General features: G+C 45.4%; 1 protein-coding gene and 1 pseudogene across 2 annotated transcripts; one reads left to right on the top strand and one right to left on the bottom strand.

Annotated features, from left to right (window-relative positions):
• The first annotated feature begins 2892 nt into the window (after positions 1 to 2892).
• Positions 2893 to 6170, top strand: LOC125506765 (annotated as a pseudogene).
• Positions 6152 to 12670, bottom strand: LOC125507845 (thiosulfate/3-mercaptopyruvate sulfurtransferase 2). Of its 2 annotated transcripts, none has more exons than XM_048672368.1 (12): positions 12517 to 12670; positions 12152 to 12367; positions 11495 to 11554; positions 11300 to 11362; positions 10431 to 10555; positions 10068 to 10230; positions 9819 to 9878; positions 9675 to 9733; positions 7978 to 8059; positions 7800 to 7863; positions 6567 to 6634; positions 6152 to 6491 (listed from the first exon to the last, which is right to left on the bottom strand). In XM_048672368.1, exons 1-12 carry the CDS (start codon positions 12589 to 12591, stop codon positions 6393 to 6395), a joined length of 1134 nt encoding a protein of 377 aa, XP_048528325.1. In that variant the 5' UTR covers positions 12592 to 12670; the 3' UTR covers positions 6152 to 6392. The 2 variants fall into 2 exon arrangements, with proteins under 2 accessions (XP_048528325.1, XP_048528324.1); XM_048672367.1 differs by having other exon boundaries at positions 12442 to 12662.
• Positions 12671 to 21327: the final 8657 nt, after the last annotated feature.

Here is a 21327-nt window from a genome sequence, read left to right as displayed (position 1 = left end):
GTTCGGTCATGCAAGTGAAAGGCAATTATGATGATATATGATGGACTGACTGAGATGAGAAAAACTGGTATGAACTCGACCTCTTTTGTTTTTGTAAATATGATGAGTCCCTCGTTCTTGATTCAGCTTATTATGAATAAACATGTTTGCAATGACAATTAGAGATCATAGTTGCTTGTGCCATGCTTGATTAGCTATGAGTTATAATGGTTTATCTTGCGTGCCAACATGCTATTGAGATGATTATGATGTGGTATGATAGAGTGGTATCCTCCTTTGAATGATTTAAGTGACTTGACTTGGCACATGTTCACGCATGTAGTTGAAACAAATCAACATAGCCTTCATGATATTTATGTTCATGGTGGATTATATCCTACTCATGCTTGCATCCAATGTTTATTAATTTTAATGCATGTACATGGCTGTTGTCGCTCTCTAGTTGGTCGCTTCCCAGTCTTTTACTAGCCTTCACTTGTACTAAGCGGGAATACTGCTTGTGCATCCAATCCCTTAAACCCTAAAGTTATTCCAAATGAGTCCACTATACCTTCCTATATGCGGTATCTACCTTTCGTTCCAAGTAAATTTGTATGTGCCAAACTCTAAACCTTCAAATAAACATTCTGTTTTGTATGCTCGAATAGCTCATGTATCAACCAAGGATGTCCTTATCTTCCGTGTTAGGCGGGTTATTCTCAAGAGGAGTGGACTCCGCTCCCCACTCACGAGAAAATGGCTGGTCACCGGGATGCCCAGTCCCATGCTTTATGCAAACTAAATCAAAATTAATTGCAAAAAAAATTCCTCCTGGGACCTGATGTATGTTGGAGGCACTCGTTGTTTCGAGCAAGCCATGGATTGATGCTTGTTGGTGGAGGGGGAGTATAAACTTTACCATTCTGTTTGGGAACCGCCTATAATGTGTTTAGCATGGAAGATATCGCCATCTCTTATTTGTTACGTTGACAATGAAAGTATATCGCTCAAAATACAATTTATCTCTATTGCAAAACCGAGCTCTGGCACCTCTACAAATCCCTGCTTCCCTCTGCGAAGGGCCTATCCATTTACTTTTATGTTGAGTCATCACCCTCTTATTACAAAGCACTAGCTGGAGAGCACATCTGTCATTTGCATTCATCACTGTTAATTTATATTGGGTATGACTATGATTGGATCTCTTTTACCATGAATTACACTGTCTAGTCAGTCCTTGATCTTTAAAGGTGCTCTGCATTTATGTTTTGCGGTCTCAGAAAGGGCTAGCGAGATACCATCTTATTATATCATATTATGATTGTTTTGAGAAAGTGTTGTCATCTGAGATTTATTATTATGGCTTGCTAGTTGATCATGTTATTGATATGAGTAATCATGAGACCTGAGAATTATTGCAAATGTGGTTAGTTATAATCTTTGCTGAAAACTTGAATGCTAACTTGACATATTTACAACAATAAGAGCAAACAAAATTTGTAAAAGTTTTTTCTTTCTTTCTTTCAGTTTGTCAACTGAATTGCTTGAGGACAAGCATAGGCCGTGCAGCGCGCTCCCGCAGGCGCATGAAAGTTTGGCGCGCGGGAAAAAGTGGCAGCGCGGACGGCAGTTTTGACGCGTGTCGCCTAGCATGCTAGTTAAAAGCCGTGCACGGGCGTCCGCCAACCGTCACTCGTTTCCTCCCGCCGCGCCTTCTTCCTCGCCTCTTTCGATGCCCCGCCGTCGCCGCCCCTTCTCCCCCGCCTCTTCCAGCGCCCCGCCGCCGTTGCACCTTCTCCCCCTGCCTCTCCCGGCGCCATGTCATACTGCCGCGCCCCAGAAGCAGCTCGGGCTACCATGGCGTCCGCCTCCGCCCCTCTAGCATGTATTACGCGGAGATCCGCTCCGACGATACATGCCTCGGGCTTGGCACGTTCGAGACCGCCCGCGCGTACGACGCGGTGGCGTGGCGCCTCAGGCGACCTCGGTCACAGATGAACTTCACCGACGTGCGGACGCGTGAGCAGACGCAGGATCTCGTGCCTCCCTCAGGACTAATCCGCGACGAGGATCGCCGCCTCCTCATCACCAAGGTGGACGAGCACGCCATGGCGGTGTGGCGTGAGCGCTTCCCGCAGGATGTCGCCGCCGAGAACGAGTTCTGGCTGTAGAGGAGGGCGGAGCGAGCCGTGCGTCGGGTGGACAAGCGTGCACGGAAGGAACTAGCGGAAGCCCAGATCGAGTTGGGACCTGCGTCGACCTGGGGCGATGAAGACCCTCGGTGGCTCGACGCGTTTACGTCGTCGGACTACACCACCGAAAAGGATGAGGAGTAGTTTTATCCAGTTTTATTTGCATCGTTTTATCTAGTTTTATTAGCATGCCTTATCTTAGCATCGTATGAACTTGCTTGTAGTTTGGGGCTTGAATTATGCTATGAATTTGAACTATGTGTTGTTTCATATTTTTCTGTATGTGTTGTTTCAAAAAAAAATCAACCACCGGTTGGTCATGCACGCTGGATTTTGCAACGCCTGGTGAAGCGCTATAGCGGCGCGCTAAATTTTGCAACGCCTGGTAAAGCAACGACCCTCATGTGCGCGCTAACATGCTATTTCAGCGCTGCAAAAAAACAATATGGTTTTTTTTAGAACCGGTAGCGTGCCTGTTTTTTTTTGAAGTAAAACATCTTCTTTATTTATTAAAAATAATGGTTACATAGTCTATAAGAAAATTTACAATATCATTCATAGGTTCCTCAAACAAATCCCTTGTCTCAGAAAATTTAGCTAATCTAACAATTTCATAAGCTACTTTATTTGTCTCCCTATTACAATGTTTAAATCTAATTAACAGAAAATCACAAGCCATAAAGTAACAATCATCAGACACAGCAGCCGCCGCTCCCGCTGAATGTCCTTCATTCTTCATGGTGTCAATTACTTCCATATTGTCGGAGTTAACAACAAGACGGTTGCTTCTCGCCTTTTTGTGCAAGTAATATGCCAAATCATAGTGCCATGGCTTCTGTTGTTAAAACATCTACACGCCAATTCATCCTCCAATTAGCTCCAACAATGAATCTTCCTTTGTCATCTCTAAGTACAGATCCCACTGTGCCTCTAAGCATGTATTGATCGAAAGAGGCATCGACATTTAATTTCACAAAACCTAGAGGGGTTCTCGTCCATCCTTCTATTCTATTTGTTGTCCTAGAGGATTGGGCATTAACATAGTTTGTCATTATAGCACAGGCTCCCATCGAAATTTGGTATACATCTTCGGTCTTTCCCTGATGGACTAGTGAACGTCTTTTCCACCATAAATACCAGGCTGTTATAGCGATCAGTTTGCGAACATTCCGTATGCCCACTATAGATAGCTCGTGTTCTGGCATAAGTAGAAATTCAAATACTGCCTCTCCCACACGATCGATCTCACAAGCTTTTTAAGTGGCCTCGTGCAATCCTAGCTTCTCCTAAACCTCTTTTGCCTTTTGGCACATAAATAACAAGTGTTTTGTATCTTCAGGCCCGTTCGAACAGGATGGGCGGATGAATAAAACTTTCATATGTATATTTGTAAGTGTAACACGACACGGAAGGGTTCCGTGTCCGATAGCTCCTCTGTTGGAGATGCTCTTAGTGTCTCCCTTCTCCAATTCTCTGCATCGTCCCCCTGAATTTCCGCTGGGTGGGGTTCCTTTCCCTTCAATCCAATCACAATTTGCCAAGTCAAAGTCAACCCATAAAACCCCTCAAAATTTCTGGACGTAGCATTACTCGTCCTCTAGATTCTTCCTGCACCTCATTTCCTGTGGTTCAGGAAACCGAACGCATCCTTATCGTCCTGGCATCGGCGTTCGATCACCGGCCGTCGATGGCTTCCCGGGCGTGTCCTTCTACTCCTCGCCGTCATCGGCTCGTTCTGCGCCACGCCGGCAGCGGCGATTGGTAATGGTAACCCTTCCTGCTCGACTAAAGATAACTACACCGACGGCAGCCAGTACAAGAAGAGCCTCGACGAGCTCCTCGCCGCCCTCCCCGCGGCTGCCGGCGACAACGGCTGGTTCTACAACGGCACGGCCGGGCTGCCGGGGACGCCCGACCAGGTCTTCGGCCTCGTCATGTGCTACGCCGACAGCAACGCGATGCAGTGCCAGGAATTCCTGGCCGATGCTCCAGCCCGGATCACGAGTGAGTGCCCCGGAAGCCGGAACGTGAGCGCGGCATACGACGCGTGCGTGCTCCGGTACTCGCCAGCCTCCTTCTTCTCCGTCGCCGACCTCGACGTGGGCGTCCTCGAGGCCACGAGCGTCGCGGGCGTCACCGTCGACCCGACCAAGATGTTCAACGCGTGGCTCAAGCTGATGACCGGCCTCACGGGGCAGGCGGCGAGCTCGCCGTCGCGAGTGGCGAACGGGACCACGGCTTACGATGGCGACGCGGCGAAGCTGGTGTACGGACTGGCGCAGTGCACCAGGGATCTCAACGGGTCAGCGTGCTCCGGGTGCCTCTCCTCCGTGGTCGGGCAGCTCACGGCAACCTTCAAAGACCAGACCGGCGGTGCCATCAAGGCGTACAGCTGCTACGTCAAATACCAGCTTGGCGCCTTCGACATCACCCTCCCACCTGAACCGCCGCAGCCATCTCCACGGTCACCGCCGCCGCCGTCTGCACAGCCGGGTGGTGAGTCCCCATCCTACTCGCATCTTTGCAGACACAGGAGTGAAAGTGTGAATTGCTATGATGCTGATGCAGTGTTTTCCATGGATTTTATTTTTCCTTCAGAATCATCGTCCGGCTCCAGAAGAGCGCTTGTCATCGGCCTCTCAGTCGGTTCCGTGTCGTCACTGATCATTCTTGGCTCCTTGGTCTGTCTCTCTCTACGGCGGCGGAAGCAGGCTAAGATCCTTGAAGAGAGCAGTTTCTTGGACGGCGACGACCTGGCCATGGAAGACGACTTCGAGAAAGGGACCGGGCCAAAGCGGTTCCGCTACGGCGAGCTGGCCATGGCTACTGACAGCTTCTCCGACGAGAAGAAGCTCGGGGAAGGAGGATTCGGCTCGGTGTACAGAGGATTCTTGAAGGAAATGAACATTGACGTTGCCATCAAGAGAGTTTCCAAGGGCTCCAGGCAAGGGAGGAAGGAGTATGCCTCCGAGGTGAGGATCATAAGCCGGCTTCGGCACCGGAACCTGGTGCAGCTCATCGGCTGGTGCCACGGCAGCGGCGAGCTCCTCCTCGTGTACGAGCTGATGCCCAACGGCAGCCTCGACACACACCTCTACGGCCGCAACAACACTGCCGTGCTCCCATGGCCGGTCAGGCATGAGATTGTGCTGGGATTCGGCTCTGCCCTCCTGTACCTTCACCAGGAGTGGGAGCAGTGCGTCCTGCACAGGGACATCAAGCCAAGCAATGTCATGCTGGACGCCTCCTTCGTCGCCAAGCTCGGTGACTTCGGGCTGGCCAGGCTCGTCAACCATGGCCGAGGATCACACACCACGGTGTTCGCTGGCACCATGGGGTACATGGACCCGGAATGCGTGATCACCCGCAAAACAAACGCCGAGTCAGACGTCTACAGCCTCGGCGTCGTCCTCCTTGAGATCGCCTGCAGCAGGCGCCCTCTGGTTACAGCTGAGCACGAGGACGACACGATGCACCTGACTCAGTGGGTCTGGGACTGGTACGGCAGGGGAAGGATTCTTGACGCTGCCGATGAGCGGCTACAAGGAGAATTTGACGGCAAGTAGATGGAGTGTGTGATGGTTGTCGGACTCTGGTGCGCTCACCCTGATCAGAGCCTGAGGCCGACCATCAGGCAGGCTGTCAACGCACTGCGGTTATGCCGCAGGTCGGTACTTTCACTTCTACATCTTCACCGTGACAGGCTGCAGCAGCAACACCGGCACACCTTGTAGCTCTGGCACTTCTTCAGTTGCAAGTCGTCAGCATCAGCATGGCCGGTACCACCCTAGCAGCAAGCTCGACTGAAGCATCCCCTGCTGAAATGATGCATCAGATTCTCAAACTGATTTTGAGAAGTATGTACAGGTGTAACATAAATTCATAGTAAAACAGAATTCGATCGGTAGAAGTTGCATAACATAGCTGCAGTAAGTGAAGTCCGTCTAATCTCGTTTCAAAAAAAAAGTATGTCTAAACAATGGCAGTGGAATTTTGTTATGTCTTTATTATTACCCAGCGCAGAGAAGTGATCGACCATTGATTCACATAGTGTATATATTCCAATTTTCTCTGTTTCGATAATTTACAATGAAAACGCCGAACAGCGTCGCTTCCACAACCTTACACCCACCCAAACTCTTCAGTCTCCTTTGCCTTCTGACCTTAATACACTGAGAGGTGGGAGTACAAAAGATGGCGCTCCATAAACTGCACGGGAGACTAAACAGCGGTAGCAACTGGAGTGTCAGGGTGAGCACCCCATTCAGTCCATGATCCATCATATACAGCAACATCAGTTTTGCCGAGGCGATGAAGACCCTAAAATGGGACAATACGCTTTAGCAACATGCATCAGCAAAAAATATTTGCATCTCAAATCCCAGGGAAACTTACCAAAGCTAGAACACATGCTGTCACACCAGTGCCGCAAGAGGTCACAATGGGTTGATCAAGTGATATACCTGATTCAAAAGTCAAAACCAAACCAGAAGAATTAGAAAAAGACTGGAAATACTACGGCCAATTGGCCATAGTTCATTTCTGCACTAAATACAACTAAAACAGGCATAAACATGAGCCACTGGGTGCCAAACACAATTATGCTGGACACAACGTTTACGAGTCGACGAGTCGTTCGAAGGTTGAGACTCATAGACTAATCGTGACTAGTCTAGACTACTGCTGGACTAGTCGACATGGTACTGTAGTTCACAACTTGCAGTAATCAATTACTAAAACCTAGTATTAATATGTAATATATACTATAGAAAGTGCATTGGAGCGTCAATTTGTCCTGCAGATTAGTCCAGTAAGCATATTTCCATGTTGGATCCTTGCTCCTAGTTGGCTTCTTGCAGGATCCTTCGATGGATCATATTGCTCATTGGTCTGAGCTGCAGCTGCTGAATACAGTACTTGAGATATTTCCGACATAGGCATTGCACTTTAGACCTAAGGATCTTGAAACTGAAGCAAACAAAACGAAATAAAGAAGAGGGCAGGGGGTAAAAATCGAATCAAAGAAGGGAAGAAGAGAAGGGAGAAATTACTTTGCTAGTATGCTTGCTTGCTTACTGCAACCTGAGGGACGAGCGGATCCAGTAGCCAGAAGGCAGCAGAGGGAGACCGTAGGGCAGATCTAGGGAGAGCAGAAGCAATGGAGGGAAAGGGCCAGAGCAGAGGAGTGCAGATCCATGAAGAGCATAAGCAATGGAGGGAAAGGGGCAGGGTGGCTGGCTCACTTATCCCCTCCCAATCCCTAAAAAATAAAAAAAATGAGTCGAACGACTCAAGGTGCACGACTAGTCTAGACTAGTCTACGACTAGTCCTTCGACTCCTCGACTCGGCGAACTAGTCTACACGAGATTTCTAGTCGACACACAGAATGCGACTCATAGACTAGTCTAGCGACTAGTCTCGACTAGTCCCTCAACTCGTAATCAATGGCTGGACATTTGAAGAAGCTATGCTAACATTTGGAATGACACAATATTAGTTTAGCAGTTAACATGCACAGATAATTTCAAAAGGGTGAGGAAAATACTTCCAACCCGGACAAACACAGCCTGGAGGGCGTCACTAGCAGGAGGAAGTGTTCTGAAAATTTACATGAATAAAGTACATACCTTCTTGCTCGAATCGCTTACGGAGATCATCTGCAGGCAATAGCTTCTGTGAACTGTCAAGCACCTGCAGAAAGTCAAAGAAGACTTAGCAACATCTATGCACAATGCAAATTTAACCAAAGTATCATCATGTTCAAAATACGAGTACAAAACTGAATCGATTATTCCAAGTTTCAACCTGAGGAAAAGGAACGCATTTGCTCCCAGGCACATGCCCGCTTCTTATTCCCTTGCGTGGCTCTGGAACTGCACCATCAAATCTGGCATACATTGCATGTCAGAGTATGTAACTGATAGGCATCACATACAGCTCAATGAAGCATTTCACCTTTTTCAGGAGGTAACAAACAAGAAGCACAAGTCGATATCATAAACCATGTCAAGTATTACGGTTGGACAGGGCAAGACAACAACAAAAGTATACTCAAAATGCAAAAAAATGGTGCCTACTTATTGACAAATAAATATTCTAGACTTCGAACAAGCCTCCTTGCAGAATTATTATGCAAGGTAAGGCTGTCTAGAAATTCCCTTACCCAGACCCCACCTTGTGTGGGAGTTTCCGGCACTTAGTACGCTCTAGAAGGATAGCATGATGAGTCTGACTATGAAGATTATCCAAATAATTTCTGCTGAATATAGCTACTTATTAGGGTCACTTTGTCATTTCTATGAGGTGCATTACAGTGCAACAGTATGCAATTATTTAGTAACTGAATGTCTACCAAAATCAAAGATTTTTCTGTTGCAACAACAACAACAACAACAAAGCCTTTAGTCCCAAACAAGTTGGGGTAGGCTAGAGGTGAAACCCATAAGATCTCGCAACCAACTCATGGCTCTGGTTACATGGATAGCAAGCTTCCACGCACCCCTGTCCATATCTAGCTCTTTGGTGATATACTCCAATCCTTCAGGTCTCTCTTAACGGGCTCCTCCCATGTCAAATTCGGTCTACCCCGCCATCTCTTGACATTCTCCGCATGCTTTAGCCGTCCGCTATGCACTGGAGCTTCTGGAGGCCTGCGCTGAATATGCCCAAACCATCTCAGACGATGTTGGACAAGCTTCTCTTCAATTGGTGCTACCCCAACTCTATCTCGTATATCATCATTCCGGACTCGATCCTTCCTCGTGTGGCCACACATCCATCTCAACATACGCATCTCCGCCACACCTAACTGTTGAACATGTCGCCTTTTAGTCGGCCAACACTCAGCGCCATACAACATTGCGGGTCGAACTGCCGTCCTGTAGAACTTGCCTTTTAGCTTTTGTGGCACTCTCTTGTCACAGAGAATGCCAGAAGCTTGGTGCCACTTCATCCATCCGGCTTTGATTCGATGGTTCACATCTTCATCAATACCCCCATCCTCCTGTAGCATTGACCCCAAATACCGAAAGGTGTCCTTCCGAGGTACCACCTGGCCATCAAGGCTAACAGCCTCCTCCTCACACCTAGTAGCACTGAAACCGCACATCATGTACTCGGTTTTAGTTCTACTAAACCTAAACCCTTTCGATTCCAAGGTTTGTCCCATGACTCTAACTTCCTATTTACCCCCGTCCGACTATCGTCAACTAGCACCACATTATCCGCAAAGAGCATACACCATGGGATATCTCCTTGTATATCCCTTGTGACCTCATCCATCACCAATGCAAAAAGATAAGGGCTCAAAGATTTTTCTGTTGCAGCTCCAAAAAAAAACATTTTAACATATTTGATGGTTACCCGTACCAGAAAAAACAGAACTGCCTCTTAAAAGCCAGCATAATACATATACAAGCCTTAAAAGAATAAAGATGAAGGACAAGACTATGTACAGAATAAAGAATAAAGTATCGTTTTCCAGAATAAAATATTAGCATTACCTAGGCTTCCCTCGAGCATCTATAAGTTGATGTGTCTGGGCCTCGATATTCTCTTTCACCTGAGCAAATTATGTACATCAGTTATATCCAACATGCAGTATGAATTTAGTGAATGGCGACACAGTGGAAAAGAACACCACTAACCTGATCAAGATTCCAAAGAAGATGAGGCTGCAACTTTGCTTCAAATGTGGCGGGACCAACCTACATCAAACAGATGAATGTAAGTTCTTTTATATATAACTAAATATGAAGAAAAGAACCCATTACGACAGCTAATAGTTACTTAGATATCGGAATTAAGAGATTGATAAATCAGTTGTACTAGTAAGACACACTGAGATTCCAGATGCAGTATTGCCAAAACAAAAGGAGGGGTGTAAGATAATTTACCGATTGCCCCTGATAAACTTTCTCAATTGCTTCACTAGCAGCACTGGCTTTTAAGATAGCATCACTAGAGGCACTTGATTCAACGTCATACCCAGAAGCACGCCATTCGGGCAAACCTCCATCCAAAACCCAAACTTTGTCATGTCCATAAGCACGAAACATCCTGTTATCAAGGTAACAAACATCAAGCACATGCAGTTAAGTAAAAACAAACTTTACAAATGAAGCATGTCACACATGCACTGGTAACAAAACTATAATCATCTAAGAATAACAGAAAACAAGAATTGTCTCTTGTTTCTTATGGAATTCTAGTCTAGCTTGTTTTGCCTAGTTCTGAGGAAGGAAAAATAATAAACTTACCACCAAACACGGGCAGCGCTAAATAGACCCTTTCCATCATAAACTACTATTCCATCTTTGTTGTAGATGCCAAGGGAAGACACAGCGGCAGAAAATGCTTTTTCAGATGGCAGCATGTGTGGCAGCTGACTCAAAAAATAATACATTCAGTTCATGTGAAGGTTGAAGACAGGAAAGGGAAGAACATAGAAAACAAGAATAGAAACAAAAACGTTTGTACTATCACACCAAGTATGTTAAGCTCGCTCGTGTAGCTATAAGAAACCAAACTTCACTAACTCAGTGACTTTAAATCATCAACTAATAAGGGGTTAAAAATAGGAATCGTCAGATCACAACTAAAAAAAATCTCTGTGTGTTCACTGTTTTGTGGCATGGCGGTTGCTGTTTCCGTGCCCCTTTTTCCTGAACTTGTACTTCTGGAGTTGGCTAATATTTTAGCTGCTGATATGCAAGAGAATAGTACTTCCAGTGTCATCCTCTACAAATGTTATGTATCAACATGGACTGATATATTGAGTCAGGTGTTTTGGTTCAATCTATTAATCGAACTGGAGCTGTCAACATGCCCTTGTTAAAAAGTGAACTGAGGAGACTCGGTTAATTCTCTACCTTGTTCTGGCCTACTATTGAAATGCATAATGCACAGCAATGCTGTGAGTATCTATGGTAAGATATCAATAAAGAAGTATAGAGAAAAGCACATGTCACAGGTAAAGAAATGCAGAGTAATATAAACGAATAAAGTTCATACAACTAATCTGCAATTCACGAGCAGAACTTACACTGGATGCTCGAAATGGGACAGTGATATAACATGTAGAGACTAACAAAGTTCGACTAATTTTTAATTCGTGAGCAGAACTTACATTAGATGCTCTGTCAGATATTCCATCGACATCAAAGAATAAGGCACCAGGGATATGAGCCACCTAGGAAAGAATGAAGTAAATATTAGGATCCTTAAATAAATAAACAACAACAGTAAGCATATACAGCCATCAGCGAAGTGCAATGGCAGAACAATTTCATACCATGAACATAACACATGTAACCATTATTACCTGGTACTCCTGAAGTGGATTCCTTTGTTCTGCAGGCATATACCAAGAGGCATCAAGTACCTAGACAAAAAGTAAGAGCATAATAAGATACTACGTACAATGTATGCCAGTGGACATATTTAACAGTAACAAGACTATCCTATGAAAAGCATAGTTAAATGTGATTCCTCCTAGTAGTATATGTTCTATTATTCATTGTGATGAGAGCCCGAGACTATGTCAATAATGTCGAGAAAGAAAAGGTCTCCAAAATGTACCATTTTTCAGTAACAAAGATTTTCTTTTTGGAAATAGGTTTATCCGTAATGTGGACGCAGTGTAAATTGTGCAGACGAAAAATTGCAGCCGAGGGGCGTTGACTTTCGTCATGAACTGTAATATAGAGGCACTTCGTTTGTTTTTTAAAGACTTGAGATTGGTGCTAGTGCTAAAACAACGCCCATCAAAATCCTCTTTCAGCTAAAATATCGATTCACGTACTAGCTAACATCACTAGTTTAGCAAACAGATTTATCACTTGTAGCAGCGCTGACCAAATTGCCACGGCAGCAGAACCCCAGCCATATGAGTACCCTGTCTTAAATCTAGACTATACTAACTGTACAACTGACATTCAGATTTCAGAGGGCAGGCGCAGCAGAACCGCAAGTGCTATACCTTCACATCGGGGTCCCTGAGGTTGGCGTGGAGCCACTCGGCGGACACGACAGGCTCGGTCCGCGGCACCGCGTGGACGGCGCCCGACGCGGCGGCGGCCTCCGACACGGCCGACGAGGTGGCGTTGAAGCGCGCGGCGATCCCGAACCGCGTCATCGACGGCGACAGCGACGCCCCGCAGCCGACCTCCGCCGCGCGCGCCCATCCGACCCTGCCCTGCAAGTTTCCAAACACAGAGCGCCGTCAGACCTGGCGGATCGAGGCGGGGGTTGCAGCGGCAGGGTTACGACCGCGGGGGGCGTGCCGGCGGCGGTGGCGAGGAGGATGAGGAGCGGGAGGAGGAGGGGGGGAGGAAGGGGGGTTTCCTTGGGGAGGAGCCGGGCGCCGCCGCGGAGGGCGAAGGCGGCCGAGGCGGCGCGCGAGAGGAGCGAGGCCGCCATGGGGGGTAGGGTTCTGGCCTCTTGGGGTTCTAGAAGGTTCGGGGGGGGTGATGGGGGTTGGAGTGGGGGTGGGGAGGGGGAGAAGAGGCGGCGATGGGCTGGCTGCCGTGGAGGTGGGGATGGCGTTGATGTTGACGTGGAGTAAAACCGTGGTTAATCCGGCCGGGAAGGGAACCCCACCCCCTGTTTACGCGGCGGCGCCCAGCGCAATGGCAATGGCCGTGCCGTGCCGTGCGCGTTGGCCGCGGTTTTCGGGTGGTTTTTCATCCGTCTTTTTTACTATGTATGTACTCTGGGTTCTTTTCTTGTGTTTTGAAAAATGCACTATCGTCCGTGCCAAATAACAAAGGATTAATAAGTCAACCCTTTTTTCAGGGGAAAGTCAATACTTATCGGGTGCATCGAATGAGATAGCGCTGGTGCCCTTAGAATCACCGAGAATGTGAAAAAAATACAAAAATAATAAAATTGATGGAGCGGCGATGGGGATTGAGTTTAAAAAGACGTGCACGTGATGACAAAACATCACACAGTTGAGCAAATGGGTTATAGGGATAAAATGTGTGTGCGCGCACGTGTGTTTGTATATATTAGTGGTTGAGGCTCTTCGTCGTGAGTCTTTTAAAAATAAGTTGTGCGTGTATTTCTCCCTCTTAAAAAAACGCACCTTCATCTCAAAACTAAAACAAAACATTCTTGCAACACGTGGACATAGCATCCATCTCAAAAGAAAAAAAAGGCATAAATATCTCAAAAAGAAAAGGGAAAAAAGTCTCACTTCCATCTTCCAAAAATAATCTAAGAAAAAAATATTACTTTCATCTTTCAAAAGAATTCTCGCCACGACCAACTAGCATGCGCCACGTGGCCATGCTGGTTGGTCGCTCTTCTCCCGCGCGTTAATGTGTGTAATGCGGATTATTTGTTGTTCCATAGCAACGTACGGTAATCAATTGTAGTTTAAGCCAATCCCTAAAGACCTTAATTCATTCAAAATGAAGAGGATTGTCCGGTTAATTAACAGAAAGCAGGCTAAAACTGTAGTAACAACCCACACAGGGCAACATCGTCCAATCTGGCCATCTACATGAGGAAACAAAAACATCATAGAGAAGAAACACAAAGTCGAGGTCGTCACCAAGCGTCATCTATATCACTGCTCAATGAGCGAGCGACTCCGACCTCCACCAACAAAATCCTTGTCGCCACAAACATTGGAACCCAAGTCGACCCATGCCAAACAACCGTCCACCGGTGTAGGCACCAATACAGCTCGGACTAAGAAGACCATCAAAACACACCAAAAAATGAGGAGAGCCAGCGCCACGGACCACCAGCCATGTGTCATCGTCAACACCTAGGCTCCTCCAGGATAACTCCGACTCCTCGACAACATGGAAAGACCGAAAAGACGAGCACACCAGGAAAAAACCGACACCCAGAACCCTGTTGCGCCCCTACACCACTTACGTGTAATTTGTTAGTATATGCAGAAAAGAGAAGATAATAGAATTAGTAACTTGGGCTTTAAGGGCAACTCCAACGCGCCGACGCAAATGGACGCGAATTATGTCCGTTTTGGGCGGCATTCGCCCTCATCCATGTTTGGGTGGTCAGTGTGCCCAATGCCCGACGCATTTTCATCTGTGTGGCCGGTATGCGGCTATATTTTTGCACATTTGTTTTGCATACATATCAAAAGCATTGCCCAACACATAATTCATAACCAAATAAAAATGGCATAGTTTTACAACCAAATAAAAATCTCATAGATTGCAAACCAAATGAAGTCTAAATTGTCACAGATACACTTAAAATAAAAGAGCCGATGCATCTATTGGTTGCAGGTGAGCCCACATATGTTCAACCAAATCATCTTGTAGTTGAATGTGAGTTGCCCAATCATGCATTTCATGATGAAATTAGGTGAATTGTGCAAACGTCTCCGCTCCTTCATGCTTAGGCACAACACTTTCACCCTGGAGTTGAAACCCCTGGTCGAAGATTTCATCCTCTATGATTATATTGTGCATGATCACATAAACAGTCATCACCTCCCGCAACTTCTTGGTGGTCAAAGTTCTAGTAGAGTATAGAACGATGCCACATCAAGATTGAAGAACACCAAAAGCACACTCCACGTCCTTCCTAGTACTCTCTTGTGCTTGAGCAAACCGAACCCTCTTCCCTCCAACTAGGGTGGAGATTGTTTTCACAAGAGTTGTCCGTCGAGGATAGATACATCAGCTAGGTAGTATCATTTATTGTACTGGTGGCCACATATCTCAATATTAACCTTTGGGCAGTTGTATTCTGCAAGCCCTCTGAACACCGAAGAATGTCGCAGCATGTTGATGTCATTGTGAGAGTCGGCCATGCTAAAAAAAGTGCCAGATCCAGAGATCTTGTGAAGCCACGGCCTCAAGTATGATAGTGCAAGCTTTCAGATGGCCCTTTACTTCCCCTGCCAAGCATATGAACAGTTTTTCACATTAAGTTCATACAATCTATGCTGCTAAGCATCCCCGGAAAGCCCCTATCTGCATTGATCGCCAACAACCGGGTTATATCTGCAGTAGTTGGCTCTCTCAAGTATCAAGTACTCTAGGCCAAACACCGTTACGATAGCTTGCAGAACCTGTACATGGATTCTAGGCACGTGGACTCACTCATGCAGACATACTCATCAATAAGATCACCATGTATTCCATATGCAAGCATCCATTTGTAGTGCATTTCTGATAAGAGGAGAAGACAACCTTTCCCAGGGGCATCCTCCTTGCATACGAAATAATCATCATGCGTCACCACTCCCCCCCGAATACAATTGTACACATGTCTAACCATCCGGAAGCGGCGCCGGAATAACTTGTGTTTGAAGAGTGGGGAGGTGGACTTGAAGTAGTCTTCCCAGAGTAGGCAATGGCCTCTCTCTGTTGCGATTCAACGCTGGAGCATGGCTTGGGATCGAGCCCCTAAACATCGACTGTTGCCTAGCAATGTGGTCACTAATGTCCAACGACGAGTCGTCTGAAAAGCAAATAAAGTTGTTGAAAAAGTACTCATCTCCACTATCCATTTGTACCTTGTGGGCAAAACGTCGAACAACTTGCAGGCATATCAGGTGAGGTGTGCGGTTGGGGGAGGTGTGTGCGTACGAGCGACGGCCTGGGTAGCGTCCAACCGGCCGGAACTAGACGACAACTGCAAGGGCGGGTGGCCGGGTGTCTTGGCTGTGGTTGTGGATAGGAGAGGGAAAGAATGGCCAATGTGCCACCGAATGGCAGTCCAGGGGAAGGATAAGGGCAGGCGTTGCTGTTGGGGATGTTGGGGAACGTAGTAATTTCAAAATTTTCCTACGCACACGCAAGATCATGGTGATGCATAGCAACGAGAGGGGAGAGTGTGATCTACGTACCCTTGTAGATCGACAACGGAAGCGTTTGGTTGATGTAGTCATACGTCTCCACGGTCCGACCGATCAAGCACTGAAACTACGGCACCTCCGAGTTCTAGCACACGTTCAGCTCGATGACGATCCCCGGACTCCGATCCAGCAAAATGTCGGGGAAGAGTTCCGTCAGCACAACGGCGTGGTGACGATCTTGATGTACTACTGTCGCAGGGCTTCGCCTAAGCACCGCTACAATATTATCGAGGACTATGGTGGAGGGGGCGCCGCACACGGCTAAGAATATGATCACGTGGATCAACTTGTGTGTCTATGGGGTGCCCCCTGCCCCCGTATATAAAGGAGTGGAGGAGGGGAGGGCCGGCCCTCTCTATGGCGCGCCCTAGGGGAGTCCTACTCCCACCGGGAGTAGGATTCCCTTTCCTAGTCCAACTAGGAGTCCTTCCATGTAGTAGGAGTAGGAAACAAGGAAGGGGCGCAGCCCCTCCCCCTAGTCCAATTCGGACTAGGCCTTGGGGGGGGCGCGGCCTGCCCTAGGCAGCCCCTCTCTCTTTCCTATGGCCCAATAAGGCCCAATACTTCTCCGAATTCCCGTAACTCCCCGGTACTCCGAAAAATACCCGAATCACTCGGAACCTTTCCGATGTCCGAATATAGTCGTCCAATATATCGATCTTTACGTCTCGACCATTTCGAGACTCCTCGTCATGTCCCCGATCTCATCCGGGACTCCGAACTCCTTCGGTACATCAAAACTCATAAACTCATAATATAACTGTCATCGAAACCTTAAGCGTGCGGACCCTACGGGTTCGAGAACAATGTAGACATGACCGAGACACGTCTCCGGTCAATAACCAATAGCGGAACCTGGATGCTCATATTGGCTCCTACATATTCTACGAAGATCTTTATCGGTCAGACCGCATAACAACATACGTTGTTCCCTTTGTCATCGGTATGTTACTTGCCCGAGATTCGATGTCGGTATCTCAATACCTAGTTCAATCTCGTTACCGGCAAGTCTCTTTACTCGTTCGTAATACATCATCTCGCAACTAACTCATTAGTTGCAATGCTTGCAAGGCTTATGTGATGTGCATTACCGAGAGGGCCCAGAGATACCTCTCCGACAATCGGAGTGACAAATCCTAATCTCGAAAATCTCGAAATACGCCAACCCAACATGTACCTTTGGAGACACCTGTAGAGCACCTTTATAATCACCCAGTTACGTTGTGACGTTTGGTAGCACACAAAGTGTTCCTCCGGTAAATGGGAGTTGCATAATCTCATAGTCATAGGAACATGTATAAGTCATGAAGAAAGCAATAGCAACAAACTAAACGATCAATTGCTAAGCTAACGGAATGGGTCAAGTCAATCACATCATTCTCCTAATGATGTGATCCCGTTAATCAAATGACAACTCATGTCTATGGTTAGGAAACATAACCATCTTTGATTAACGAGCTAGTCAAGTAGAGGCATACTAGTGACACTCTGTTTGTCTATGTATTCACACATGTATTATATTTCCGGTTAATACAATTGTAGCATGAATAATAAACATTTATCATGATATAAGGAAATAAATAATAACTTTATTATTGCCTCTAGGGCACATTTCCTTCAGTCTCCCACTTGCACTAGAGTCAATAATCTAGATAACTCACCATGTGATTTAACATCAATAGTTCACATCTTTATGTGATTGGTTCACATCTCCATGTGACTAACACCCAAAGGGTTTACTAGATTCAATAATCTAGTTCACATCGCTATGTGATTAAGACCCAAAAAGTGATCATGTTTTGCTTGTGAGAGAAGTTTAGTCAACGGGTCTGCCACATTCAGATCCGCATGTATTTTGCAAATTTCTATGTCAACAATGCTCTGCATGGAGCTACTCTAGCTAATTGCTCCCACTTTTAATATGTATCTAGATTGAGACTTAGAGTCATCTGGATCAGTGTCAAAACTTGCATCGACGTAACCCTTTACAACGAACCTTTTGTCACCTCCGTAATCGAGAAACATATCCTTATTCCAGTAAGGATAATTTTGACCGCTGTCCATTGATCTACTCCTAGATCACTATTGTACTCCCTCTCTTAACACAGTGTATGGTATACAATAGATCTGGTACACAGCATGGCATACTTTATAGAACCTATGACTGAGGCATAGGGAATGACTTTCATTCTCTTTCTATCTTCTGCCGTGGTCGGGCTTTGAGTCTTACTCAACTTCACACCTTGTAACACAGGCAAGAAACTTTTTCTTTGACTGTTCCATTTTGAACTACTTCAAAATCTTGTCAAGGTATGTACTCATTGAAAAAACTTATCAAGCGTCTTGATCTATCTCTATAGATCTTGATACTCAATATGTAAGCAGCTTCACCGAGGTCTTTCTTTGAAAAACTCCTTTCTAACATTCCTTTATACTTTGCAGAATAATTCTATATTATCTCCGATCAACAATATGTCTTTCACATATACTTTATCAGAAATGTTGTAGTGCTCCCACTCACTTTCTTGTAAATACAGGCTTCAACGCAAGTCTGTATAAAACTATATGCTTTGATCAACTTATCAAAGCGTATATTCCAACTCCGAGATGTTTGCACCAGTCCATAGATGGATCGTTGGAGCTTGCACATTTTGTTAGCACCTTTAAGATTGAAAAAACCTTCTGGTTGTATCAGATACAACTCTTCTTTAATAAATCCATTAAGGAATGCAGTTTTGTTTATCCATTTGCCGGATTTCATAAAATGCGGCAATTGCTAACATGATTCGGACAGACTTAAGCATAGATACGAGTGAGAAACTCTCATCGTAGTCAACACCTTGAACTTGTCGAAAACCTTTTTGCGACAATTCTAGCTTTGTAGATAGTAACACTACTATCAGCGTCCGTCTTTCTCTTGAAGATCCATTTATTTTCTATGGCTTGCCGATCATCGGGCAAATCCATCAAAGTCCATACTTTGTTCTCATACATGGATCATATCTCAGATTTCATGGCCTCAAACCATTTCGCGAAATCTGAGCTTATCATCGCTTCCTCATAGTTCGCAAGTTCGTCATGGTCAAGTAACATGACCTCCAGAATAGGATTACCGTACCACTCTGGTGCGGATCTCACTCTGGTTTACCTACGAGATTCGATAGTAACTTGATCTGAAGTTACATGATCATCATCATTAGCTTCCTCACTAATTGGTGTAGTAGTCACAGGAACAGATTTCTGTGATGAACTACTTTCCAATAAGGGAGCAGGTACAGTTACCTCATCAAGTTCTCTACTTTCCTCCCACTCACTTCTTTCGAGAGAAACTCCTTCTCTAGAAAGGATCCATTCTTAGCAACGAATGTCTTGCCTTCGGATCTGTGATAGAAGGTGTACCCAACTGTCTCCTTTGGGTATCCTATGAAGACATATTTCTCCGATTTGAGTTTGAGCTTATCGAGATGAAACTTTTTCACATAAGCATCGCAACTCCAAACTTTAAGAAACGACAGTTTAGGTTTCTTGCCAAACCATAGTTCACACGGTGTCGTCTCAACGGATTTAGATGGTGCCCTATTTAACGTGAATGCAGCTGTCTCTAATGCATAACCCCAAAACGATAGTGGTAGATCGGTAAGAGTACGGTTATGACGTTCGGACACACCATTACACTATGGTGTTCCAGGTGGCGTGAGTAGTGAAACTATTTCACATTGTTTTAATTGAAGGCCAAACTTGTAACTCAAATATTTTACCTCTGCGATCATATCGTAGAAACTTTTATTTTCTTGTCACAATGATTTTCCACTTCACTCTGAAATTCTTTGAACTTTTCAAATGTTCCAGACTTATGTTTCATCAAGTAGATATACCCATATCTGCTCAAATCATCTGTGAAGATTAGAAAATAATGATACCTGCCACGAGCCTATTCATCGGACCACATACATTAGTATGTATGATTTCCAACAAATCTGTCGCTCGCTCCATTGTTCCGGAGAACGGAGTCTTAGTCATCTTTGCCCATGAGGCATGGTTCGTAAACATCAACTGATTCATAATCAAGTGATTCCAAAATCCCATCAGCATGGAGTTTCTTCATGCGCTTTACACCAATATGACCTAAACGGCAGTGCCACAAATAAGTTGCACTATCATTATTAACTTTGCTTCTTTTGGCTTCAATATCATGAATATGTGTATTACTACGATCGAGATCCAACGAACCATTTTCATTGGGTGTGTAACCATATAAGGTTTTATTTATGTAAACAGAACAACAATTTATTCTCTTACTTAAATGAATAACCATATTGCAATAAACATGATCAAATCATATTTATGCTCAACGCAAACACCAAATAACACTTATTTAGGTTCAACACTAATCCCGAAAGTATAGGGAGTGTGCGATGATGATCATGTCAATCTTGAAACCACTTCCAACACACATCGTCACTTCACCCTTAACTAGTCTCTGTTTATTCTGCAACTCCCATTTCGAGTTACTAATCTTAGCAACTGAACTAGTATCAAATACTGAGGGGTTGCTATAAACACTAGTAAAGTACACATCAATAACATGTATATCAAATATACTTATGTTCACTTTGCCATCCTTCTTATCCGCCAATCACTTGGGGTAGTTCCGCTTCCAGTGACCAGTCCCTTTGCAGTAGAAGCACTTAGTCTCAGGCTTAGGATCAGACTTGGGCTTCTTCACTTGAGCAGCAACTTGCTTGCTGTTCTTTTTGAAGTTCCCCTTCTTCCCTCTACCCTTTTCTTGAAACTAGTGGTCTTGTCTACCATCAACACTTGATGTTTTTCTCGATTTCTACCTTCATCAATTTCCGCATTACGAAGAGCTTGGGAATCGTTTCCGTTATCCCTTGCATATCATAGTTCATCACGAAGTTCTACTAACTTGGTGATGGTGACTAGAGAATTCTGTCAATCACTATCTTATCTGGAAGATTAACTCCCACTTGATTCAAGCGATTGTAGTACTCAGATAATCTGGGCACATGCTCACTAATTGAGCGATTCTCCTCCATCTTTTAGCTATAGAACTTGTTGGAGACTTCATATCTTTCAACTCGGGTATTTGCTTGAAATATTAACTTCAACTCATGGAACATCTCATATGGTCCATAACGTTCAAAACGTCTTTGAAGTCCCGATTCTAAGCTGTTAAGCATGATGCACTAAACTATCAAGTAGTCATCATATTGAGCTAGCCAAACGTTCATAACGTCTGCATCTGCTCCTGCAATAGGCCCGTCACCTAGCGGTGCATCAAGGATTCT

Source organism: Triticum urartu, chromosome 5, assembly GCF_003073215.2.
Source record: "Triticum urartu cultivar G1812 chromosome 5, Tu2.1, whole genome shotgun sequence".
NCBI classification, from domain to species: domain Eukaryota; kingdom Viridiplantae; phylum Streptophyta; class Magnoliopsida; order Poales; family Poaceae; genus Triticum; species Triticum urartu.
This window is presented reverse-complemented; position numbering and strand designations above follow the sequence as displayed.

Bases quoted from the DNA above. Each gene is read 5' to 3' on its own strand.
- LOC125507845 (XM_048672367.1), bottom strand. From the start codon at position 12,591: ATGGCGGCCTCGCTCCTCTCGCGCGCCGCCTCGGCCGCCTTCGCCCTC. The intron at 12,368-12,441 runs GTCGTAACCCTG...GGAAACTTGCAG, and splicing joins CCGCCGGCACGCCCCCCGCG to GGCAGGGTCGGATGGGCGCG. The intron at 11,363-11,494 runs GTAATAATGGTT...ATTCTTTCCTAG, and splicing joins ATCCACTTCAGGAGTACCAG to GTGGCTCATATCCCTGGTGC.